The sequence below is a fragment of the Marmota monax genome, unplaced genomic scaffold, assembly GCF_021218885.2.
Source record: "Marmota monax isolate L192 unplaced genomic scaffold, Marmota_monax_Labrador192_F-V1.1 WCK01_AAM20220418_F8-fsc00017, whole genome shotgun sequence".
Classification (NCBI taxonomy): domain Eukaryota; kingdom Metazoa; phylum Chordata; class Mammalia; order Rodentia; family Sciuridae; genus Marmota; species Marmota monax.
The window spans coordinates 7,650,479-7,674,661 of NW_026695241.1; the positions used below are offsets into that span (position 1 = coordinate 7,650,479).

Below are 24,183 nucleotides of genomic sequence, written 5' to 3' on the forward strand. Positions count from 1 at the left end.
TGGATAATAGTTTAGTGAATATTATTATACTAATGTTAGTTTTTCTCTTCCTGATAATTGCATTGTGATTATGTGAAATGTTGATATTAGGAAAGTGAGATGGAGACATAAGAAAACAGTAACTGGATTTGGTGGCCTGTGCTTGTAGTTCCAGTTGCTTGGAAGGCTGAGGCGGGAGGATCCTTGAGCCTGCAAGTTGGAAGTCAGCATAGGCAAGAGAGAGACCCTCCCTCAAAATTAACAAACAAACAAACACACAACTAAATAATGAAAGAAAGGAGAACTTTGTACAATTTGTAACCTTTTTATAAAATTAGTTCAAAATAAAACACCTCTTTGAGAAATTAAATTATTTTATTCCATCAAAGTTACCATTAAGAAAATGAAAAGATAATCCACAAACTGGGAGACACAGATGTGAAACATATATTTGAGAAAATAATTATATTAAGGACAGTTCAAGAATTCTTTTTTTAAAACTTTTTTTGTAGTTGTAGATGGATAGAATGCCTTTATTTTATTTATTTGTTTTCATGCGGTGCTAAAGATCAAACCCAGTGCCTCACAATGCTAGGCAAGCAGTCTGCCTCTGAGCTACAGTCCCAGTCCTCAAGAATTCTTGTGGTGACAAAAAAACCAATTTAAAAATAGGCAAAATGCTTTTTGCCTAGTCGTAGACCCAGTTATGGGAAATGCCCAATAGTGTTTAGAGGCTAACATGTTGCATGTTTAGCCACAGTACAATGAAAAGGGGCTCTTAGGAGCTGGGGAGGATGAGTAAAAATGAGAGAGGTCATAGAATTCAAGAAGAGGATCTCACAGGCAATATTTGATGTCCCTGACTCATTCTTAATGCTGCATGGGCATGGAAATAATTGATCAAAGGCTTTGAGAATGGAACTAAAACATCCAGGTTTCAGATTTGCCCCTGTGGTATACATGTAGTAGTACATGTAGTAGTACAGCAAAGTATACATGTAGTAGTACAGCAAAGTATTTAAACACCAAACTAAACATGGGAGCTATGGAAGGAATGTTGGAACATATGCCCTGAACAGGATTACTTTCCTGCCAAAATAAATAAAAATATCAACATTCTCTAGAAGATTTTAATAGGACCCAAGTTCATAAAATATTATTCAGAATTCCCAGGATGTAATTCAAAGAATTAGGAAAATATTAACTTAGGAAAGATGATAGTCATCCTTCCCAAGATGACCTAAATGTTGAGTTATCAAAAGAATTTAAAGCAGTAGTTACTGTATGCCACAAATAAAGGGGAATGCTTTTAAAACAAATGGAACACCAGAAGTCTTCATTCAGCAAGGAAATAGAAGCTTTATAAAAATGAATTTTTTAGTACTGAAAAATACAATATTGAAAATAAACATTCTCTAGTGGACTCAGTGTGGGAGACAAGTGTGGGAGACAGTGGTAGTAGCCACATTGGGCCCAAAGATACCCACTAATCCCTGGAACTAATCCCTTTCCCTGTTGCATTAAGCAGGGCAAGAGTGGCTTTGCAATATAATTAATTATGGACCTTAAGATAGCAAGAATATCTTGAATTATCCACATGGGCCCAGCATTTGTTTAGCTGGAGAAGACATGCTGCAGGGGTCAGATTTGGAGCTTGACACTCACTCAATGTGCCATTGCTGGTTTAAAGATGGAAGTGGAAATGTGAGGAGGAATACACATGCCCTCAAGGAAGTAAGAGGTTCTCAGTTGTTAGCCAGTAGAGGAAGGAAGTCTTTTGTCCTTCAACCACAAGGAACTAAATTCAGTTAACATTCTGAATTAACTTGGAAGCTGATTCATCTGCAGACACTTCAGAAAGGAATGCAGCTATGTTGACTACTTGATTTCAGCCTTGTGAGGCTATAAGCAGAGGAGCCCACTGAGCCACACTATAACCAGATTTCTGCTTTACAGAACTGTGAGATAATATATTTGTGTTGTTTTAAGATACAAAATTTGAGGTAATTTTTCACATCAAGCATAGCAAACCAATACAGTTGGGAGAATGTTTTTATCCTCCCTACATATTAATAAATTAGATTTATTGTTTCTTGGATACTGGCAGACATGAAACTTCAGGATCAGAGATAAGGACTTTATTATTCATGACACAGCAAACAGCATGAGCCAATAACTCTAGAATGCACATTGTTTTTAAGTGCCATTGGAACATTTACAACGTGTCATATACTGTAAAACAAACTTCAACAAATTTAAAAGAATGAAAATCATAGAGTGTGTACTCTGTCCATAATGGAATTGCAGTGAAAATCTTTTTGTCAGGGAAAAGTGCTAGAGATTGAACCCAGGGCTTTATGCATGCTAGGCAGTCATTGCTGTACCACTGAACTACATCCCCAGCCCCCAAAAGAAAGTCAATAACACAAGACAGAAGGGAAGTCAGAAAATGTTTTTAAATGGAAGAAAAATGAAAGCACAACATTTCAAAATTTGTGAAATTCAGCTAAAGAAGTGTTTCAAAGGATTTTTATATTGTTAAATGTATATATTTGAAGAAAAGAAAGACCTCAGGTCAATAATTTAAGATTTTACTCTAAGAAATCAGAAAATTAAGAGCAAATAACCTGAGAGGAAACAAAAAAGGAGGTAATAAAAGTGAATGGAAATTAAGGCAAACAGCAAAGCAATAGAGAAAAATCAAACCAAAAGCTAATTCTTTGAAAAGATTGATTAATCAATTTGTAGTTACACTGACCAAAGAAGACAAAAATTACAAATATTTAAAATATCACTGTTGATCCAAAGATATTTAAAGAGTATTAAATACCATAAACAACTCTATACACATACATTTCATAACATAGATGAAATAGAATATCCCCTTGAAAGATATAAACTATCAAACTCAACAAAAAGATAACACAAGGGAGTTCTGTATCTGTTAGTTCCTGGTCTAAATTGTTTCACTAGTGATTCTTTCAAACATTAAAATAATAATAATAATACCAATTCCAGTCCTGAATTACTCTAATATAAAATCTGAGCAAAGACATTAAAAGAAAAGGAAACTTATATAACATTGTTCCTTATTAATATAGATATGAAAATTCTCAATAAGTTAATAAGCTCTAGAAGTCTTCTGGAATGATATTTACCAAATTATATATGTATTTTTGTCTAGTTTGGTAACAGGATAATACTGGTTTCATAAAAATAATTTGTCAGTGTTCCCTCCCTTTTTATTTCATGGAATAATTTGAGGAAGATTGGCATTTGTTGTTGTTCTTTTTTTTTTTTTTTTTTTGGTATTGAGAATTGGTGAGGTACATCCCCATTTTATTTAGAAACAAGGTCTTGCTGAATTGTTAAGTGCCTTGCTAATCTGCTGAGGCTGGCTTTGTACTCAGGATCCTCCTGCCTCAGCCTCCCAAGTTGGCATTAGTTCTTTAAAGGTCTGGTAGAATTCAGCAGAGGATATGTCTGGTCTTGACCTTTTTTTTTTGGAAACTTTTTAAAAAATGTTTATTTTTTAGCTTTAGGTGGACACAATATCTTTATTTTATTTTTATGTGGTGCTGAGGATCGAACTCAGTGCCTCATGCATGCCAGGCGAGTGCACTACTACTTGAGCCATATCCCCAGCCCTGTTGGAAACTTTTAATAGCTGCTTTAATCTCATTGCTTGATATTAGTTTGTTTAGGTTTTCTGTATCCTCATGGTTCAATTTGGGTAGGTTACATTTATACAGGAATTTGTTCGATATCTTCCAGATATTCCAGTTTACTGGAGTATAAATTTTAAAAATAGTTTATAATGATTCTCTAGATTTCATAAGTGTCTGTGGTAGTATCCCCTTTTTATCTTAATTTTGTTGATTTGGGTCTTCTCACTCTTTTGGTTACTTTCTCTAAGGTTTTATCAATCTTGCTTATTTCTTCAAAGAACCAATTCTTTGTTATGTTGATTCTTTGTATTGTTTTTTCTCAATTTCATTAATTTTTGGCTCCTATCTTAATTATTTCCTGTCTTCCGTTGATTATGGAATTAGTTTGTTGTTCTTTTTTGGACTGTTGATGTGTAACATTAGATTATTCATTGGTAACTTTCTATTTTTTAATGTAGGAACTCAATGCTATAAACTCTTAGAACTACCTCAACACTGTCCCAGAGATTTTGCTATGTTGTATTTCTATTCTCATTTATTTCTAAGAATTTTTTAAAAATTTACCTCCTGATTTCTTCTACAATCCATTTTTCATTTAAGAGTGTATTAATCTCCAGGTGTTAGAATGATCTATTTATCTTGTTGATTTCTAATTTCTTTCTATTATGATCTGATAGAATGCAAGGAATTATTTCTCTTTTTTGTGTGTAATTGCTAAGGCTAGCTTTGTGTCCTAAAACATGATCTATTTTAGAGTAGAGTCCTCTGAAAAAAGAAAGTGAATTTGTTTGTTGATTGCCAGAATATTCTATAGATATCTGTTAGGTCCATTTGATTGCTAGCATTTTTTAGATCTGGTGAGTCTTTACTTAGCTTATGTCTGAATGACCTATCTAATGATGAGAATGGTGTGTTGAAATCATCCAGTATTATTGTCTTTGGTCTTTTTGATTCTTTTTACTGGAAAGTGCTTGTTTTATGTATGTAGATGCACCATTGTTTGGGGCATAAATATTTACAATCCTTATTACTTCTTGTTGGGTGATCCTCTTAACCAATATGAAGTGACCTTTGTGTCTTCTGATTAATTTTGGCTTGAAGTCTACTTTGTCTGATATGAGAGTAGCTACCCCTCCTTGCTTTTGGTCTTCATTTGCATGTTATATCTTTTTCCATCCTTTCACCTTTAGCCTGTGCATGTCTTTGCCAATAAAGTGAGCTTCTCATAAACAACATATGATTGGGTCTTGTTTTTTAATCCATTCTGTCAATCTGTGTCTTTCGATTGGATTATTTAGACCATTTTTATTCAGTGTTATTATAGAGAGATGTTATTTCCTGACATTTTGATTTATTTCTAATGCTAATTCAGACTCAAATCTCCTTTAGTTGACTATGCTTCCAGTGAGATTCATCCCTATGGTGATTCTGTTTTTTATTTTTTATTTCTTCTGCATGCAATATTTCATTGACTATGTTTTATTAATACTTATAGTTTCTGCCTATCATGGAAGACAGAATCTTCAATTCTGAAGGACAGTTTTTCTGGATATAGAAATCTTGGTTGTCACCCATTTTCTTTCAGAGCTTGGTATATATCATTCTACGCTCTCTTGGCTTTGAGGGTCTGGGTTGAGAAATCAGTTGAAATCCTAATTGGCTTACCTCTAAATGTGACCTGCCATTTTTTCTTTACAGCTTTTAAAATTCTTTCCTTATTTTGTAAATTAGGCATTTTCATTACAATGTGTTTTGGACAGGATCTTATTTAATCTTGCCTATTTGGGGTTCTAAATGCCTTTGTATTTGCATTTTTATCTTTTCCTAAGGTTTGGAATTTTTGTGTTATTATTTCATTGAAAAGGTTGTGCATTATTTTAGTTTGCATTCTAATCATGGTCTTTTAATATTTTTTCTTTATTTTTGATTTTATTTTCAAGATTGTGTATTTTGTTTTCAAGGCCTTCTGTATGGTCTAATTTATTGGTGATGCTTTCAACTGAATTTCAGTTTGATATATTGAGTCTTTCATTTCCAGGGTTTTCATTTGGTTCTTATCAGAGTCTTTATCGCTTGTTGAAACAATCTTTTACTTCCTGTATTTTGAAAGTTCATTTCTTTTTTTTTTTTTTTTGAGAGAGAGAGAGAGAGAATTTTTTTTTTTTTTGTAGATGGACACAACACAATATCTTTACTATGTGGTCCCACCCTTGCTAGGCATGCGCTCTACTGCTGAGCCACAATCCCAGCCCCAAAAGTTCATTTCTTACATCTTCTTTTAGCTCATAGATTGTTTTAACTATGAAATTTCTAAATTCTTCCTTTAACATTTTCTCCATTGTTGTTTCAATAGGATCAGTTGTTGAAGTGCTGTGGGTTGCTTGGGGTAATTTGTTATCTTGCTTTTCATTCTGTTTGTATGTCTTCCTGTCTATTGGGATTATTATCACCCTTCTTTTATACAAGGGACTATTTAGTTTGCTTCTTTCTTTTAAGAGCCCCAGGTGGGTGAATATCTGATTATTGATAGTTGCACTCAATGTGAGTCTTATGCTGTTCCCAGTATCAGCATCACTTTGAGAGAAGAAACACTAAACCATATTTACTACTATCACTTCAGAGTAAAGTCATGTATTAACCCTAGGAAAAACAAAAACTTTTTATAGTGTTCTCCACAGCTCCTGTAATTTAGGTATAAACTTGTAGTAATGTTCTTTGAGGTTCTCTAGAGATAGCCCTTCTCATGCAAATTCAGGGTTGTGCTTTCTAAGTGAGTCTGTGTTCTACCATCTTAAGAACTTTCATTATTTTGGATGAGGATGTGGCTCAGTAATAGAGCCACATACTTGCCCAGTATTCTCCAGGCTTAGGGTTGGATGCCTAGCACACAAGAAAAATAAAGAAAAAAAAGGAAAAGAATATTACATTCTTTCAAGCCTGGGAGGAGGGGATAAACATTACATTCTTTCAATCCTAGTGGGAGATGTCTTCCCATTTAAGTATTTTTAAATGTCTTTTGATGGGGTTTTGTAGATTTAAAAGTAGAAATGTTATGCTTCATTAAATTTATTCCTAGGTATTTCATTTGGTTCTTCTTGATATTGTTGTTGTTGTTATTATTATTATTAGTGAGGGGAAACTAGGGATTGAACTCAGGGGTGCTTTACAACTGAGCTACATTCTGAGCCCTTTTAATTTTTTGTTCTGAGAAAGGATCTTGCTAAGGTGCTTAGGACCCTGCTACATTGTTTTCATTTTCAGTTGTTCTTTACTAGTGTGTAAAGGTAATTGATTTTTATACTGATCTTATATCCTTCAACCTTGTTTAACTTGTTTATTAGCTCTCTCTTTTTTGTTTGTGGATTTCTTAGGATTTTATATACAAAGTCATGTTATCTGCAAGTAAAGATGGTTCTACTTTTCCTTTTTGTTTCTTTCGGGACTAATTGTTCTAGTTAGAATATCCAGTACCATGTAGCAGAAGCTGACATCTTTGTCTTGTTCCTATACTCAATAAAGTAGCTTCCAGGCTTTCATTATTAAATATGTTTCTAGCTGTAGAGTTTTATACTCTTTATCAAGTTGAAGAAGTCCCCTTCAATTCTTAGTTTGTTGTGTTTTTATCATGAAGGAAGCAGGATTTTGTCAAGCCATTTTTCTGTGTCTGTTGAACATATATGAATATTTTTTTTGACATTTATTTTGTCAATATATTTCGTTGAATTTTCATGTTGAACCAACCCTGAATTCTCATCATCTTTTACACTGATGACTCATTTAGTATTCTCTGACTTGATAAATTCTACTCCAAACCATACAGATGTGCAAACCAGATACCCAAGAGTCTTTTTCCACTTCTTTATTTCCCTAATAATGATTTCATTTTAATACCCACCTCACTTTTCTCCTGCAGTTCCTCTACACTGATATTGGGAGTAATTTTTTTCATCTAAAGGTGAATCTGATATTCTGTTTTCTACTTATAGAAAAGTATATCAAGTAGGAATTTATTTTGTTTCCTGCCTTCTGCTATTGTCATAAATCCTACCGATTGTTAGATCTTTGTCTTTTCTTTTCCTTTTTTCTTTTTTTTTTTTTTTGTAGTACTGGGAATTGAACCCAGGGGCACTCTACCACTAAGCTATATCTCCAGCCTATTTTATTTTATTATTTTTCTATTTTTGTGGTTTTGTTATTGCATTATGTTTTTGTTATACATGATAGTGGAGTTCATTTTGACATAATCATAAATATATTTAATAGTTTGCTCATTCTCAATCTTCAGTACTTCCCCTTTCCCTCCTGTCTTCCCCCTTCCTGATCCTTTTCCCCTATTCTACTGCTCTTCCATTTATTTTAAAATTGGTACATTATCATTATACATAAATGTGGAATTTATTGTGATGCATTCATACATGCATAATTTGGCCAAATTCATTATGATATCTCTTCACCTACTTCTCCCTTCCCCTTGATCCCTTTTCTCTATTCCACTGGTCTCCTTTTTATTTTCATGATTTCTACCCCCAACCCCCACTTTATTACTCATTTCTCTCTAGTTCCTCAAATGAGAAAAAACACTTGGTACTTTACTTCCTGAGTCTGGTGTATTTCACTTAGGTTGGTGTTCTCAAATTCCATCCATTTATCAGTAAATGATATAATCTCCTTCTTGTGGCTGAGTAAAACTCCATTGCATACACATGTATTCATCTGTTGGTGGTCAATAGAACTAGTTCCATAATTTGGCTATTGTGAATTTTGCATATGTAAAGATTGGTATGCATACATCACTATGCTATGCTAATTTTAGTTATTTTGAGTAAATACCAAGGAGTGGTCTATCAGGGTCATTTGGTGGTTCCATTCCTAGCCTTTTAAAGTATCTCCATACTGCTTTCCAAAGTGGTTGTACTAATTTGCAGTCCCACCAAAAATACGTAAGTGTACCCTCCCACCCCCACATCCTTGCCAGCAGTTATTGTTATTTGTATTTTTAAAAAATATTTTTTTAGTTGTAGTTGGACACAATATTTTATTTATTTACTTTTTTATGTGGTACTGAGGATTGAACTCAGGGGGCACATGCGGGGCACGAGCGCTTTTGTTAAACCACAATGCAAAGAAAAGTCCACCGACTCCAATTTTAAATCACATTCTTAAAGCAAGCTTGTAATTCTGGCCAGGACTGTCTCTCTCGAAAACCCTGGGCTAGAGAATAGTACCCCTGCTCTCTAGGATCATAGTTTTCTGGCACAAAAAGTTGCAAAGGGTGGTGTCTTGAGAACTCACAGATAACAGGATTTTGACAAGCATAATACAAAGGCAGATAGTAGGTTAATGACCTCCATGGCTTAACATTTTAAGGTAGGGAATAAATTTAAATCCCAACATCATAATGTATGAGGCGCCACTGAGGTTTCAGAGAGGGCTGTTATCTGGTCAGGGGGAGTCAGGATTTATGAGGCGCCACTGAGGTTTCAGAGAGGGTTGTTATCTGGTCAGGGAAAGTCAGGCATGGGTGAGTTCAAGGCATGGGCAGGAATTCCAAACAAGTTTAGAAATTGCAGTAATTTATAGTAAAACAGAAATTCACTTTTCATGACTTTGTGATGAGATGGCTCCCAATCTTAAGGTGGAATTAGGCTGGGTTCATCATTCTAAGCTGAGCCATAACCCCAGCCCCTGTTCTTTGGATTTTTGATAATTGCCATTCTTACTAGAATGAGATGAAATCTCAGTGTAGTTTTTGATTTGCATTTCCCTGATTGCCAAGGATGGTGAACATTTTTTCATATTTTCCATTTGTATTTCTTCTTTTGAGAAGTGTCTGTTCAGTTCATTTGTTCATTTATTGATTGGGTTATAGGGTCTTGCTGAAGCTGGCCTTGAATTTATTCTCCTGTCTCAGCCTCCAAAGTAGCTGGGATCACAGGCATGTGCCACTATGCCTGGCAGATCTTCTTATTATTTTTAAAGACTCATAGATTACTTTCTGTGAATTATGGGTGAATTATCTATTTCTTACAGTGGGATTTGTAATTTATGAAGAGTGCTACTGAATGCAGTTTTTGGACCTTAAGATTTGCTCCAATATTATCCAACAAAAGGAATGGCAAAATGAAGTGAGGTTTAAGAACAGATGAATACCAAGTAGCTAAATGGCAAATGGTAGTGTTGCTACTAATTTGTTGCCATTGTTTAGTTCCTCCCTTGGGAGAGTGCTTTTCTTGAAGTTTATACATGCCATATTATATTACAAGAATGAAAAATATAGTTTATCATTAACTGTCAAATATGTATTTTTGAAGTAATAATGGCATAATTTTTACAGAAGTTATTTATTTTAAATCCAAATTATTTAAAATGAATACTATCTAATGTTCACATTGGTATATATGAATATTATATATACCAAATACTACAAAAGCTCTTTTAAGCCTTTTTATTGACTTATATATTAATTCTTTATTTTGCAGTCTTGCATTGCATCCTGAACGAGTATTGGTAGCAACAGGACAAGTTGGGAAAGAGCCTTATATCTGTGTTTGGGATTCATACACTGTGCAGACCATATCAGTTCTAAAGGATGTTCATACACATGGTATAGCTTGCTTAGCATTTGACTTAGATGGACAGGTATGTGATAATTTTTTCCCTTTTTCTCAATTACGTTTAAAAATGTATACTACAAATGTGATATATACTATTTATGAATTGTGAATATTACAATAAATATTAAATGGAAAAGCAATTGATGAGAAGTATTTGTTTATCTTGGTGGAGATGTAAATGGAGTGGATAGACTTATGCAAGAAAAATAAAGACAAAAACAGACATCATATGAAGAGCTTTCTCAGTCAAATTAATTATTACCTTGAAAGCCAAAGAGATTCTAATTCAGTGGAATAACAATTGTTATAGAAAATTTTAGATATAACTCTTTTTCGAGCTGGGTATTTTGATAGGGTAAATGGAAGATGTTTTGGGAAAATTAAGTTTCTCTAAGTAGTGATATACGTATTTTAATTTTCAGTTACTTTAAGGTTATCTTTATAATTGCATTTTGATTGAAAATAATGAGACAATTGTTTTTATATAAAATCGGAGTTCAAAAGAAAGGATGCAGTTACCACTATACTGCCTAGTTTTTGTTTTTTTTTCCAAATTGTTCTCTACTTCCAGTCAGTGATTTTTTTAAAGTTAAACAAGTCAAGGGCTTTTTTGTGTGTGTGATGCTGTGTAGAAGTTATTACACCTAAAACATTTGAAACATGGTAGGAAGCAGATTTTTCAGATGTGGTTAATTTATAATCTTTGAAAGTTTTAGGTTAAAATTGGACTTTAAAATCATTTTAACTTTTAGAAAAATTTTAGTTACACATTTTTTATTCATAAAATTAGTTTTTATGAATCATTTAGGATTACTTTAAGTCTAGATTTTACAAAAACAGATTGTAGTGTGTTCTTTCCCCTTAGAAACAATATCCAGTAGATATTTCATATATTACTCAGAGGAATAGCTTGATTTGCATAGATTAATATGACTTTCTGATAACAGGTAAGTTTCTGGTAAGGGATCTATAAAGACTTACCTGGAACCTGTATTGGGGAAGAGTATATTTCTAGGTTTAATGTTGCTATATAGTAGTGTTTAGCAATTCCAGAAACTTAATTATGTCCCATTTTGCTGTTGTCTTTCAAGTCCCTTAATCTCCTCATCAGAGTTTCATTTTTTAAAAGAAAAGAGAATAATATTTATTTCTTTCCTACTTCACTGGAGTATAAAATATTATGAAGCAAATCTACAAAGTGATTTTTAAAAATTATTTATCATTTAAGGTATTATGTAATTCAAGATATTTTAACTATAAGCATCTGTGTACTTTAAGTGTAAAGGTTTTCTTCTTAATTTAAAATTGCCCTTTTAAAATGTAATATATTGCATTGCTGAGGAAATCCAACGAGAAATCACTTCCACAACTTTTACTAGTTGAAGGCCTTTAATTTTGCTTATTTGAGCAACTTACAAGAAAATCTTGGATGTATGTATTTTATCATCGTAGATATTCATAAGAACATGTTACTAAAATTTTAAGCTTATAAAAACACAAAAAGATGTGGAGCACATATTAAGTGCCAGGCATTTTGCTAGGCCTGCATTATCTCATTTAATCTTCATAACAAGCCCATGAAATAGATACTGTTATTATCTCTATTTTACAGATAAAGAAACTGAGACTTAGAGAGGTTAAATAACTTGTCCCAGGTTACACAGCTAGTAAATGGAGCCAGAGCGGGAACCCAGGTCAGTCATATTCCAAAGCTCATGTTTTTAACAGGAATGCTCTACTGCCTCCCAAACATGGAACGTAGGAGGTGGTTACTTATATTTCAAATGGAATTCATCCATTTTAAGTATAGTCAAAGCTAAAATGTAAGGAAATGCTGCCAAATAAAGATTAAGAAATTATGTTAATACTTTAACTTGAAAAATATATTTGAGCAAACATATCTGTTTATATCTATAAACTGTTTATGGGATACCAAGTAGGGAATGTTGTCTAATTTTTGCATTTTCTGCTAGATTGAAACCGTAAGTGATCATTTAGGATTTATCCAATCAGTAAGTTTCCTAGTTGGTGGTAATGCTGAGTGTTCTTTTCCTAGGGGCTTTCTTCTAAATAAATTGAATATCCACATTAATACTGGCTGTCTGCCTCATTGAGGATAATTAGGGCCTGAAAAGGCTTTTTATATGTATCTCATTCAGAGACTAAAGTTTCATAATACATGGGAGAAGAAGTAGGAGGATGAGAAATTGAACTGATTTTTTTATCTTGAATGTATCACCATAATTCATAAGAACACATTTCTCATATTTAGCCACATATACGTTATAGTTACAACTCTGCTAATTTATAGAATTAACTGAGAATAAAGTTAACCAAAATTGTGTTAATTATAGTCTGGTACAAAATAAAATGCTTCAGCTTATCTTTGACTTTTAGTACATAATTTTTGCAAAATTAATGTATACATGGGAAAGGGATCATGACTTTTTCCCCAAGGGCCTTTTGTTAATCTCTTGTTATGTAGACATATCTCAAGTGCATAGTCTATTATTCTTGAATTTTTTCTTCTATTGTCCTGCCAGGTCCTAACTTCTAATGGCCTTAAATATGATTTGGCCAGTATTTGCTACAATAAACTTTGTATTATCTGTAAAATTTATAATTTCATTCTGTAACACTATAATGTTTAATTCTTATAAACACAGATAGGAAGGCCTTCCATAGAACTTCCATAGAAGTTCAGTTGTCTATTATTTGAATTTATTTCACGGTTGTATTGTAGGATGCTTCTTCTTACTTGAGTGTTTGGCATACTGCTTCAAATTCAATTAAAGGGCACAAATAAGATTTTGTTTGGGATAGGATCATGAAGGAATTTGGGAAATGGGGTAGATTACTTCTTAGTTATTTTTTAAAGAGCCTTTCCTTCTGTCTCAGAAGAACATGAAAATACATGTCAGTGTTCTTCAGAAATCTGTAGCCTGCCCATACTATCATTTATTTTCCCTTAATGATTATATGAACCCATGACTTTAATTTTCATACCAGTTAACAGTGGCTCTTGCTTCTCTCAACTCTGAATAGTCCCCTTGAATATATTCCCCTATAGAATTTATAGTATTCTATAGAATTTATAGCCCCGTGAAAATATTTCATATTATACATTTAAACTTGTCTCTTCATTTTAACTCTAAAAAAATTGACAATAAAGCCTAGCTACCAATATACCTCTCTAGACTTGTCTCTTGCCACTTCCCTATTGATATTCCTTTCCTCAGTTACATTGAATTACTGGCCTTTTTTTAAAAAAATTGGTTCTCTTTAGTTATACATGACAGTAAAATTCATTTTTACATAATTATACCAGAACAGAACATATCTTATTCTAATTAGGACCCTTCTGTGGATGTACATGATGGTGGGGTTCACTGTAGTGTTTTCATATATGTACACAGGAAAATTATGTCAGATTCATTTCACTGTCTTTCCTTTTCCTATTCCCCTTCCCTTCTCTCTTTTGAAAGCACTAGGATCTTGAGGTCTCGGTTCCTTGGTCTTTTCTACCTGTCTTTTACTTTATCTTTGAAGATGTGGGTTGTGTTACTTTTTCTGGAAAACTTTCTTCAACCTCTTTGTTACCTACCTAAACTAGATTAAATGTGAGAAAAGATGATAAGGTAAAAATGTATAGAAAGCTAGAAGAGGAGGTGGTGTTTGCTTTGTTGTTTCTACCCCTTCTTGTTTGTTGTTGCTTGACTTATGCTTAGGGAGTTTGATTTTGGCTGTGATGTTTGTCAAAGCCACAGAAGAAGAGCTCCCAGGCTTAGTTTGTTATTGCCTGTACAGAGTTAGATGTTTGGATGTGGGTGTGCAAATGCACCTGCTGAGGATCATACCCATGCTAGGCAAATGCTTTATCACTGAGCCACATCTTTATCCCTAAAGCTCTATTTGGATACATGAAGTTTTCAGAGTTTTTGGTTTCCATGTGTGTATGATGAGCTGAGCCAGAGAGAAGAGGCATAAATAAAAAGGACTATTTCTCACTTTATGTTTGTCTGGTGAAAGTTTATTCTTTACACACTATGCTATAGCAATAAGTAGATACCTTTGTTTTAGCTAGATATTTTCTGATACTCTTTGGTTCTAAATATTAGAGTCCTCTGATGAGCAACATATTCTCTCATTCTCTGTAATTTCTCCTAGCTTGATTTGATGGAGAGTCATGATAAACTGTATTCTATATTCCTTTTGTGTGATTTATTTTTTCTGCCCATTTGATTTAAACAGTAATTCTACTTTGCAGAAGCTGTTTCTAACTGGATACTAGATGGCATTTCTCATTTGGACAGGTAGAGTTGATGGGTTCTTAAACTTATTATGATTACGGTAAATTACTGGTGATAATGATTGTGAACACTTACTTAACATTAACCATAAGTCAGGCATTTTTCTAAGTTCTTTATGTATAATATGTTAATTTTTCATATTTTCCCTATGAGGTACTTTTATTATCCACATTTAATGGGTAAGAAAAGTAAAGTAGAGAAAGGCTAGATAACTGCCCAAAGTCACCCAAGTAGTAAGGCATGATGCTCAAACCTAGATAGTCTGCTACTAGAATCTACATTTTAAACCACAGTTTGGTAAATTTTTTATAACAATCCAGATAGGAAATATTTTAAGCTTTGTGAGCCATATGGTCTTTGTTGTAGCTATTCAACTCTGTATTGTAGTGTGAAAGCAATCATAGACAATCTGTGCAAGAATGAATGTAGCTGTATTTCAGTAAAATATGACTTACAAAAATAGGGTATAGGCAGGATTTGGCCTGAGGATATATTGTTAACCCCTGCTCTAAACCTCTAATTTTCAAAATATATGTTTTGTGTTATTCTTTAGATTTTTTCTGTGATTTATTCTTTGGTCCTTCAGTAACTTAGAAGTATATCTTGTAGTTTTCAAATATTTGGGGAATTTTCTAATAACTTTCTGTTGTTGTTACTTAATTCTGTTATTGTCAGGAAATATACTCTATATTTTAATTTTATCTAATTTGTGAATACTTTGTTATCCAAAATTTTGTAATCTTCATGAAATTTTATGGGTACTTAAAAGGACATAGAAAAGCATATTCTGCTTTTTCTTTATTTACTCCTGTTAATTGTGCTGTTGTTGTCTTTAATTTTACTTTTTGCATATTTTGCAAAACACATAGTAACTATTGTCATTTTTGCCTTAACCCATTTCAAAAGAAATTTTGAAATGAGAAAAGTATTATTTGCATATTTACCTTTGGAGGACTCTTATATGTGTAAATCAAATTTCTATTTGGTATCATTTTTCTTCTGCCTGAAAAAAACTTCCTTTATCATTTTCTCAAGTTCTGATTTGCTAATGATGAATTTCCTCAGGTTTTTCTTTTTTTTTTTCTTTTTAGAGACTGAGTCTTGCTATACTGATCAGACTTGCATAAAACTTCTTAAGAGATCCTCCTTAGCTCCTGAGTAGATGGGATTGTAGGCCCACATGCCAGCTTCTCAGCTTTGTTTACTTAAAGAATATTTTGACTCAGTTTCCAAAAGATAATTTTGCTAATTTTCTGTTGATTTGTTTTTAACCCTCAGAATTTTATCTATTTATTTATTTGTTTGTTTGTGGTGCTGGAGATTGAACCCAGGGCCTGTGCATGTGAGGCAAGCACTCTACCAACTGAGCTATATCCCCAGCCCTACCCCTCAGCATTTTAAAGAATTTGTCTATTGTCTTCTGACTTGCATCATTTCAGATGAGAAGACTAGGATATTTTTTTAATCTTTGTTCTTCAAATCAAACTCTCTTATTTTCTAACTGCTTTTAAGATTTTTTCTTTAGTTCTGATCTCAGAATATGCTTACCATGTGTTAATACATATATTTTCCCTGTGTTAATAATTAAGCTGGTTGGGATTTGTTCAGCATCTTTTATTTGTAGATTTAGGGTTCTCATCAAATTCAGAGCTTTTGGCTATTATTTTTTCAGTTTTTTTTTTCTTTTTTCCACTCTCTTCCCTCTCCTTTTGGAACCATAGTTACGTGTATGTGAGACATTTGATATTTTCCTAAAGGTAATTGAGGCTCTATAAATTATTTTTTCCTTTTTCTTTCTTGGCTTTATTTTAGATGATTTCTGTTACTATGTATTTTAAGTTCATTTTTCTTTTCACCATTGTCTAAGCTGCTATTAATTTTTCAGAGTGAATTTTCATTTCAGATAATGCAGCACTTAGTTTTTATAATTCCTGGTTCTGGTTCTGTTGGCTGATTTCTTTCCTCCTGGTGATTGGTCATATTTCCTTATTTCTTCACATGCCAGTAATTTTTTTTTATTATATTCTGGTCATTGTGTATGTTACATCTTAAATGCTGTGCTTTATTTATTTTTTTTAAAGCTGTTGATGGACCTTTATTTTATTCATTTTTCTTTTTTTTACATGGAGTGCTGAGAATTAAATCCAGTGCCTCACACATGCTAGGCAAGCACTGTACCAATGAACCACAACCCCAGCCCCCAAAATTGTGTTTTATTGTATCCCTTTAAGACATATGAGCATGGTTCTGGTAGGAAATTAAATTTCTTCTGGATCAGTTTAATTCTTGTGAAAAGCTTGCTTTTGGAGGAAGCAGGCAGAGCGAGAATAGCTTTTCTTCTAGGACTAAACTTCACTTGAAGTCTCACCCTCCTGGAGTCTCTGATGAATACTCATGAATTCAGAGATATATCTTCATTCTAGCTGTTGGGAATTTGAGTGATTTCTGATCCTTTGGGATTTCAGAATTGTTTTGGTTTTAATTCCCCATTGATCTTTTTCTAGAATTTCTTCTGTATGTGGTCTTGTGGAATGTATCCTATGCATGCAGAGAATGGTGTTTTCAGATCTCACTTACAGAGTTTCTGGAGCTCTTTCTCTGCACTGCAAATTTTAGTTATCTTGGCTTCTCTGAACTCCAGGCTGTGCCTTTAAATCAGCAAATATACTGAGTTCTGTTGGATTCTACCTTTATGTGCTCTGAAAATTGCCTCCCAAGTGAAAGCTGAGGCAACTGTAGGACTCTCCTTGTTTTCCCCCTTTCCAACCATGCACAGTGCTTTACTTCCAATTACAAATGTCTGAAAAAGATCTCATTTTATATACTTTGAACGGTTTCTAGATGTTTATGGAGGGGAGCAAGTTCAGACCCTGATACTCCTGCTTGGCTAGATGTCTTTCATATTTCACATTCTCTCTCATTTTTTTATATTCTCATATGCCTTTTTTAGCTTTTTAAAATTATTTTTTAGATATACATGATAGTAGAATGTATTTTGACATATTATACATACATGAAGTATAGCTTAGTATAATTAGGATCCCACTCCTGTGGTTGAACATGATGTGAAGTTTCACTGGTTGTGTATCATATGAACATAGGAAAGTTATATCTGATTCATTCTACTGTCTTTTCTATTTCCATGCCCTCCTCTCTTCCCTTCATTCTCCTTTGTCTAATCCAGTGAACTTCTATTCTTCCCTCCTGGTCTTATTGTGTGTTAGCAACCACATATCAGAGAGACCATTAGGCCTTTGGTGTTTCGGGACTGGCTTATTTCACTTAGCATGATAGTCTTCAGTTCTATCTATTTACCGGTAAATGCCATAATTTCATTCTTCTTTATGGATGAGTAATATTTCATTGTGTATACATATCACATTTTCTTTATTCATTCATCTGTTGAAGGGCACCTAGGTTGGTTCCACAGCTTAGCTATTGTGAATTAGATTGCTATAAGTATTGATGTGGCTGTGTCACTGTGGTATGCTGATTTTAAGTCCTTTGGGCATATACTGAGGAGTGAGATAACGGTCAAATATGGTTCTCTCTTTTTCTTTCCATCTTACTTCTACTCTTATCAACTATATTTTCATGTCCTTCTAATCTGCTATTCCATTGAGTTTTTAATTTTATTTTTTCATTCCTTGAAGTTCACTTGTTTGATCACATCTCCTTGGATGCTTTTCATAGTTTCCTAATCTTTGCTCATATGCAGACATTTTGAAGCCTTAATTTAATTTCTCTATTTACATTAAGCTTATTTGATATTGTTTGTTTGATAATTCCAATATCTGAAGTATATTGAAAGGTTGATCTTGCTGATTGTTTCAGCTCATGATCTCCTATTTCCTTGTGTTTGTGGGGTTGTTTAGTTTATTTTAATTGAATTTCTATTCAATTTAATTGAGTTTCCAGTAGGAATTTTTTGAGGGATAGATTGAAAGTTACATTTCCTAATACAGAATTTATATTTGCCTATTTCATGTATTGAAGTTGCTCAAAGACACAACCAACCCTTAGGAGCACTCTGCATGAAATTTCTCACTTAAGTGATCCATGATTAATGTGAATATAAGTCATACAACAATGTGAAGGCAGCTTTTGGTTACAAATGTTCAGGGAGATTTTTCTTCCCCTTCTTTCATCACTACCCCTTCTTTAAAAAGGGATAATTTCTCATTGTATGTTCACTGCTTTAGTCAGAGGTCAGTTCAAATTCCCATATTGGGTAGGCTCTAGACTTTATCTCCTGTTCTTCCTTGATATGCAGCACAAAAATCGGGTACAAGGGTTCATCTGATACCTGTAGAATGGAATAATATAGGTGCTGTATTACCTTTCAGGATTCCCGGGGATCCCTTTGTTTTGTTTCCAGTTTTCCTAATTCTTTAACTTCTCAGCAGTATATCTAAAATGATTTTATTACTTTTTTTTACCATTTTTAGTTTTTGGCATGAGTTATCTTTAGGATACTTTGTCAAACTGTCTCTTTGTTTCTTGGTATAAAAAAGTATATGTATGTGCAAATATTGAAATGTATTTCCTTTTCTCTATGGGCTCTATGAAATATAGATGTGTAAGGTTTGATGTTTATTAAACCCCTGAGTACAATTTATTTACCATTTATAATTTGGTGGTTCTTTGATTTGTTTGCCTTTTTTATTCCTTCCTTGACTTCTTGGACATAATCCAGCGCCTGGTTTCAGTTGGACTGGATTCAAAGAATGCAGTTTGTGTTTGGGACTGGAAAAGGGGAAAAATGTTGTCTATGGCTCCTGGTCACACAGATAGAGTAAGTATTCTCCTTTGGAATTTCTAATGAGTACTAGACAGGAAAAAGCCAAGAGAGAGTTTAGGGAATTTTATTCTTCTGTTTTGTTATTGCCAGATAGGTCATAGTTCATTGAAAATTTCCAACTCTTAAAAATTATACAGTTGTGGGGGAGGGGAGAAGATGGAAAGAAAAATGGGAATCATCGTATAATTATGGAGGTTCTTTGTTAGGTGATGAAATGTTCTAAAACTGATTGTAGTAAAAATCTGCAAGCATACTGAGAAACATTGGATTATACACTTTTAATGAGTAAATTTTATAATATGTGAATTAGATCCCAGTAAAGCTGTTTAAAAATAAAAAATTTAAATTTAAAAATTTAAAGATTGTACAATTATAAATACCCATAAAATCTTAGAATGCAAATGTATTATAGGACTCGAGTCAATACGTGTGGCATTAAGCACAAAACTTTTAACCCAGTGTTTGCTTCAGTAAAAGCTGTGCATTTTTCTGTTAAAAACCCAGCTTTATTGAGTATAATTGATTTATAAAGGACTTCATATATTTAATGTGCACAGTCTGATGAGTCTATACATATGCAAACAACCATTATTGAAGTATCAATTTTAAAATTAAATGAGTTTGTGTCTAGGGTCTCTTTAGTTTCATTTACATATATATTTCATATGGATTATAGTTAAGGTGAAAAATATGTTGTTTGTGTAATTATGTGTTAAAATTATGTATGTGTATGGGCTAGGGATGTAGCTCTGTGGTAAAGAGCTTGCCTAGAATATGCAAGACTCTGGGTTCAATCCTCAGCACTGCAAAAATGATAAAGTAAGAAAAATTAAAATATTATTATAAATTTTTAAAACCCTAACCATTTTTTACTTTGGAAACTAGTTAAAATGTAGATTCCCTATCCCAAGTTATGTAAGGTTAATATAAGGAATATTTTGTCAGCTTCCTAATTAAATATTACACTGATTCTATAGACATGTCAAAAATTCTATAAATTTTAAAAAATCTCTAATTTTGTGAGTGTATGTGTGGTTAAATCCTTGCCTGAAGCAGCAACAAGGCATAATCAGTGATTCTGTTTTGTAGAAATCTGAATCTGTAAAAGTTGTGCAGAAAAATTTAAGTATATTTGCATTTTGAATAATATACTTGGTTTTCAGCAAATCTCAAAGGAGCATGTTATATGGTGTCTCTCATTCATACACACACAATTTAGATAATTATTAACATGTTAGATATATTTTATTAGACAACTATGTTTTCTGAGTGACTTAGATCAAAGAATTTCACATAATAGCAGTTTGGATTTAGTAAATAAACCAATTTTTAAAGATTATATTGTCAATGGGATTTTAAAAAGCATTTTGTAGTCCTTTGCATTAATATATTTTTCATGTAATCTATATCATGATGAGTTGTTAAACATTAACTTATGGTCTCTTTCTTCATTATCATTGAAAAGTATTTCTAAAATTTTTTGAGATAGCAAACATTTTAAGTTAGATGATAACAGGAGTCAAAAAAACATGGTGAAAACCCTCAGATTGCAGGATAACTGAATTATTTTTCAAATGATTTTCTTTCATCTATTTCTTAATTATGTGTTTCTAGTATATGTTTTATTTCATCTGAGTTTTTGCTTTGTATGTATTTAAACTTTGTGGGATCTTAGATATGAACAAAGCCTGGAGACCTGCAAAATTTAAGTATATGTAAATTAATTGTATTTGACCCATAAACAGTAAGAAAACTAAAAAATAAAAGTAAATTGCTGTGAAATAAATGTTTAGACCCTTTATGAAAGTAATTCTATGTGATAAAAAGCTATAAAAATATTCCTTATTTCTTATTGTGTAAGTATTAAGTGTATGTTCCATTCAGAATCTCACCCCTTTAAAAAAATTATGCAGGCACCTACATAATTTAAGCCATTCTTGTTATTTGTGGATAAATTCTTTTTTTTCCCCTCGTACTGTGAATTGAACCTAGGGCTTCACACATGACAGGCAAGCACTCTACCACTGAGCTATATCCCCAGCTCTTTTGTATTTTGTGTTTTGAGATGGTCTCACTAAGTTGCCCAGCTGGCCTCAAACTTTTGATCCTTCTACCTCAGCCTACCCCCAAATTCTTTAAAAATTTTTTTAAAAAGTAGTTTTGAATTTTGCTCCAATAGTTGCTTTATAAAATTCATTGAAGCTAATAGTTTTATTTCTTATCATTTTCATATTTAATTTAGTTCTTACAAGATTTTGAAATGTGGGATTTTGATCATGATTTATTGAGGCTGCTGTGGTTTCTGATAGGTTTGGGTAGTTTGATCTTTTGGACAGTATTCTTAAATGATTCTGGAAATAAATATTTTAACCATGAATCTGGTTTATTTACAGATATTTGATATTTCTTGGGATTTGTACCAGCCAAATAAACTTGTCAGCTGTGGTGTAAAACATATCAAGGTACTAGAAGGGTCTTATTTTATAATAGTCATGTTTAGTTTTCTACTATTAAGTATGAATCACATTATTAACAATTTAGGATTAGTTTTAGAATTTTGACAGTACTTTTTTTGAAAATGTCAACTTTTTAATGTTCTTATATTCAATTAATTATTTATTTTTTAATTACTTCTAGTATTCTGAGGGATGTAGGCATGAATAGGTAATTAATGAACCACTCTCCATAAGGAGTTTATAATCTTATGAGGTAAATTTACAGTATTCTTGTTTCTTCAGATTTCCCTCACAAAGTAAAATGTGAGACTAGGAAACCAAGTGAGCTAAGTTTTTCATTTGTAGGACTAGAGTGGTATGGTAGAAACAACATGGATAGAATTGACTGTCATGTATTAGATGTTTAACCTGGGTGAGTCATTTAACCTCTTTGAGCTCTTTTCCCATCTTGAAACTGTAACTGTTTTTACCATCCTCAAAGATTTGATGATTTAAAAGGAAGCATATGTTCAAGTGCTTATAATAGTGCCCAATGAGGGTCTGCTTTCTGAAAGTGTTCTTTTTCATTTTCTATGTTTGCTTTCTGATTTGACTTTAGCCTTGATAGCCACTATTTATTTTGCTTATGCCAGCTCTGGGTTTGTTTTGTAATTATAGTTCAGGTTTTGAAGTCCATAGTCAGTGATGATATTCATTCCTATGTCTATAGCAACTTTTAAATCACCAGTGCAAACTGCAAGTACTTGCTTTTTTTCCACTGTCTTATGTAACAGTTCTTAAAATCAGATAATTTGAAATAAGTAAGAATCTGTGTTCCAACCTTCTTTATGATATGTTCACCTCCATCCACATCTTCTCCAATAAGTCTTTTTTTTAATATTTTATTTTTTAGTTGTAAATGGACACAATATCTTTATTTTATTTTTATGTGGTGCTGAGGATCGAACCCAGGGCCTTGCACGTGCTAGGCGAGTGCTCTACAGCCCTCTAATGAGTCTTTATTGCTCCTATAATTCTGGTTTTGATAATCTGGTAATAACTTGATAGATGGGTAGTATTAAATCTTTATATATTATCAACAAATATTTAACAGCAAAGGCTCTATTAGGCTTTAAGGCACATGATGTAAGCACTGTGAGACAAAGACATTTATTTTTGATGAACAAAATAATGTTTAACAAAGTACTTGATATATTTTAACTGCTTAGTAAATGGAAAATTAATTATGAAGAAAAATCTTGCTGCTGTTTTATATTATAAATAAAACTAAAAGATCCATTTTTCAGTTTTTTTTTTTTTTTCTTTTGCAATTCTGGGGATGGAATCCAGGGCTTCATGCATGCTAACAAATGCTCTACAACTGAGCTACATCCCCAGCCCCGCTTTTAGGTTTCTTTTTAAAAAGCTCATCTTCTCAAACTAAAACAAACAAACAAACAAAAACTATATTATGAGGTACATTTCCTTTTCTTTCTTAGGGGCAATGAATAGTTTGTTCTTTTTGTAGATAATATGTATGAGGAAACTACCTGAGATGATCTAAAACTGAACTGTCTAATAGCCACTAGCCACTTGCAGCTATTTAAATAAAATTAAGGCTAAATAAAATTTCAAATTCATCAGTCACACTAGTAGCCACTTTCCAAATGTTCAAGAGTCATGTGTATCTAGTGGTTATTATAATGGAAAGCATGTGTACGTTACAGAGAGTACTTCCACCATCACTGCAAGTTGTGTTGGATAGTACTGGTCTAGATTCAAGAACAATGGTTCCTAACTCCTGCTGAGCATCAAAAGCATTTGAAAACCTGGATTTTATTCCTCAAAAATTCTGTCTCAATTTGTTGGGGGCCAGGGAAATTATGGGAAAATGTATAATTTCCTCAGTGGATTATAATGTGAAACCGTGGTTAGCAATAACTGATCTTGAAGAAAATAATACATTCAAAGTGGGACTTGCTAAAAGGAAGAGACCAGCTTTTCTTATGAACAGAAATTATGGCGCTTTTAAATTTAAAAGTCATTAAATTTCAACTCATTAAGGCATCTGTTAGTTGTTTGAATGGAAAAGTATCATAATTTTTAGTTCTTTGAAGTGTCAGGTTTAAAGTAGATGTATATAAAATACTAGAAATTATATTATTTGAAATAGTAATTTACTTTTTTTAAAACTTAATTTATTCTCTGGGCCTCATTTCTCTATATAGAACTATTTAATATATACATCCCTGCCTGAACTCATTAAAATTTTTTCTCTTTGCATACTGTGAAAATTTATTAAAATCTACATAATAGAGAAAAAAATCTTTTTATGAAGATTCATGTTTGACTTCTCTGTCTTCTCCCAAGGATGAA

At 32.7% G+C, this 24,183-nt stretch overlaps 1 protein-coding gene across 5 annotated transcripts in view; it reads left to right on the forward strand.

The window, feature by feature from the left end:
- The window catches only part of Eml5 (EMAP like 5), a 190,995-nt gene that overhangs the window by 16,249 nt on the left and 150,563 nt on the right, over positions 1-24,183 (forward strand). For all 5 annotated transcript variants that reach the window (XR_006851029.2, XM_046440696.2, XM_046440697.2 and 2 more), the window contains exons 2-4: positions 10,127-10,286; positions 19,268-19,366; positions 21,766-21,834. Coding sequence is in view for 4 of the 5 variants with exons in the window: in XM_046440696.2 (XP_046296652.1) it covers positions 10,127-10,286; positions 19,268-19,366; positions 21,766-21,834 (328 nt within the window). In the remaining variant the exon portion in view is untranslated. The remainder of the gene's footprint in view (positions 1-10,126; positions 10,287-19,267; positions 19,367-21,765; positions 21,835-24,183) is intronic.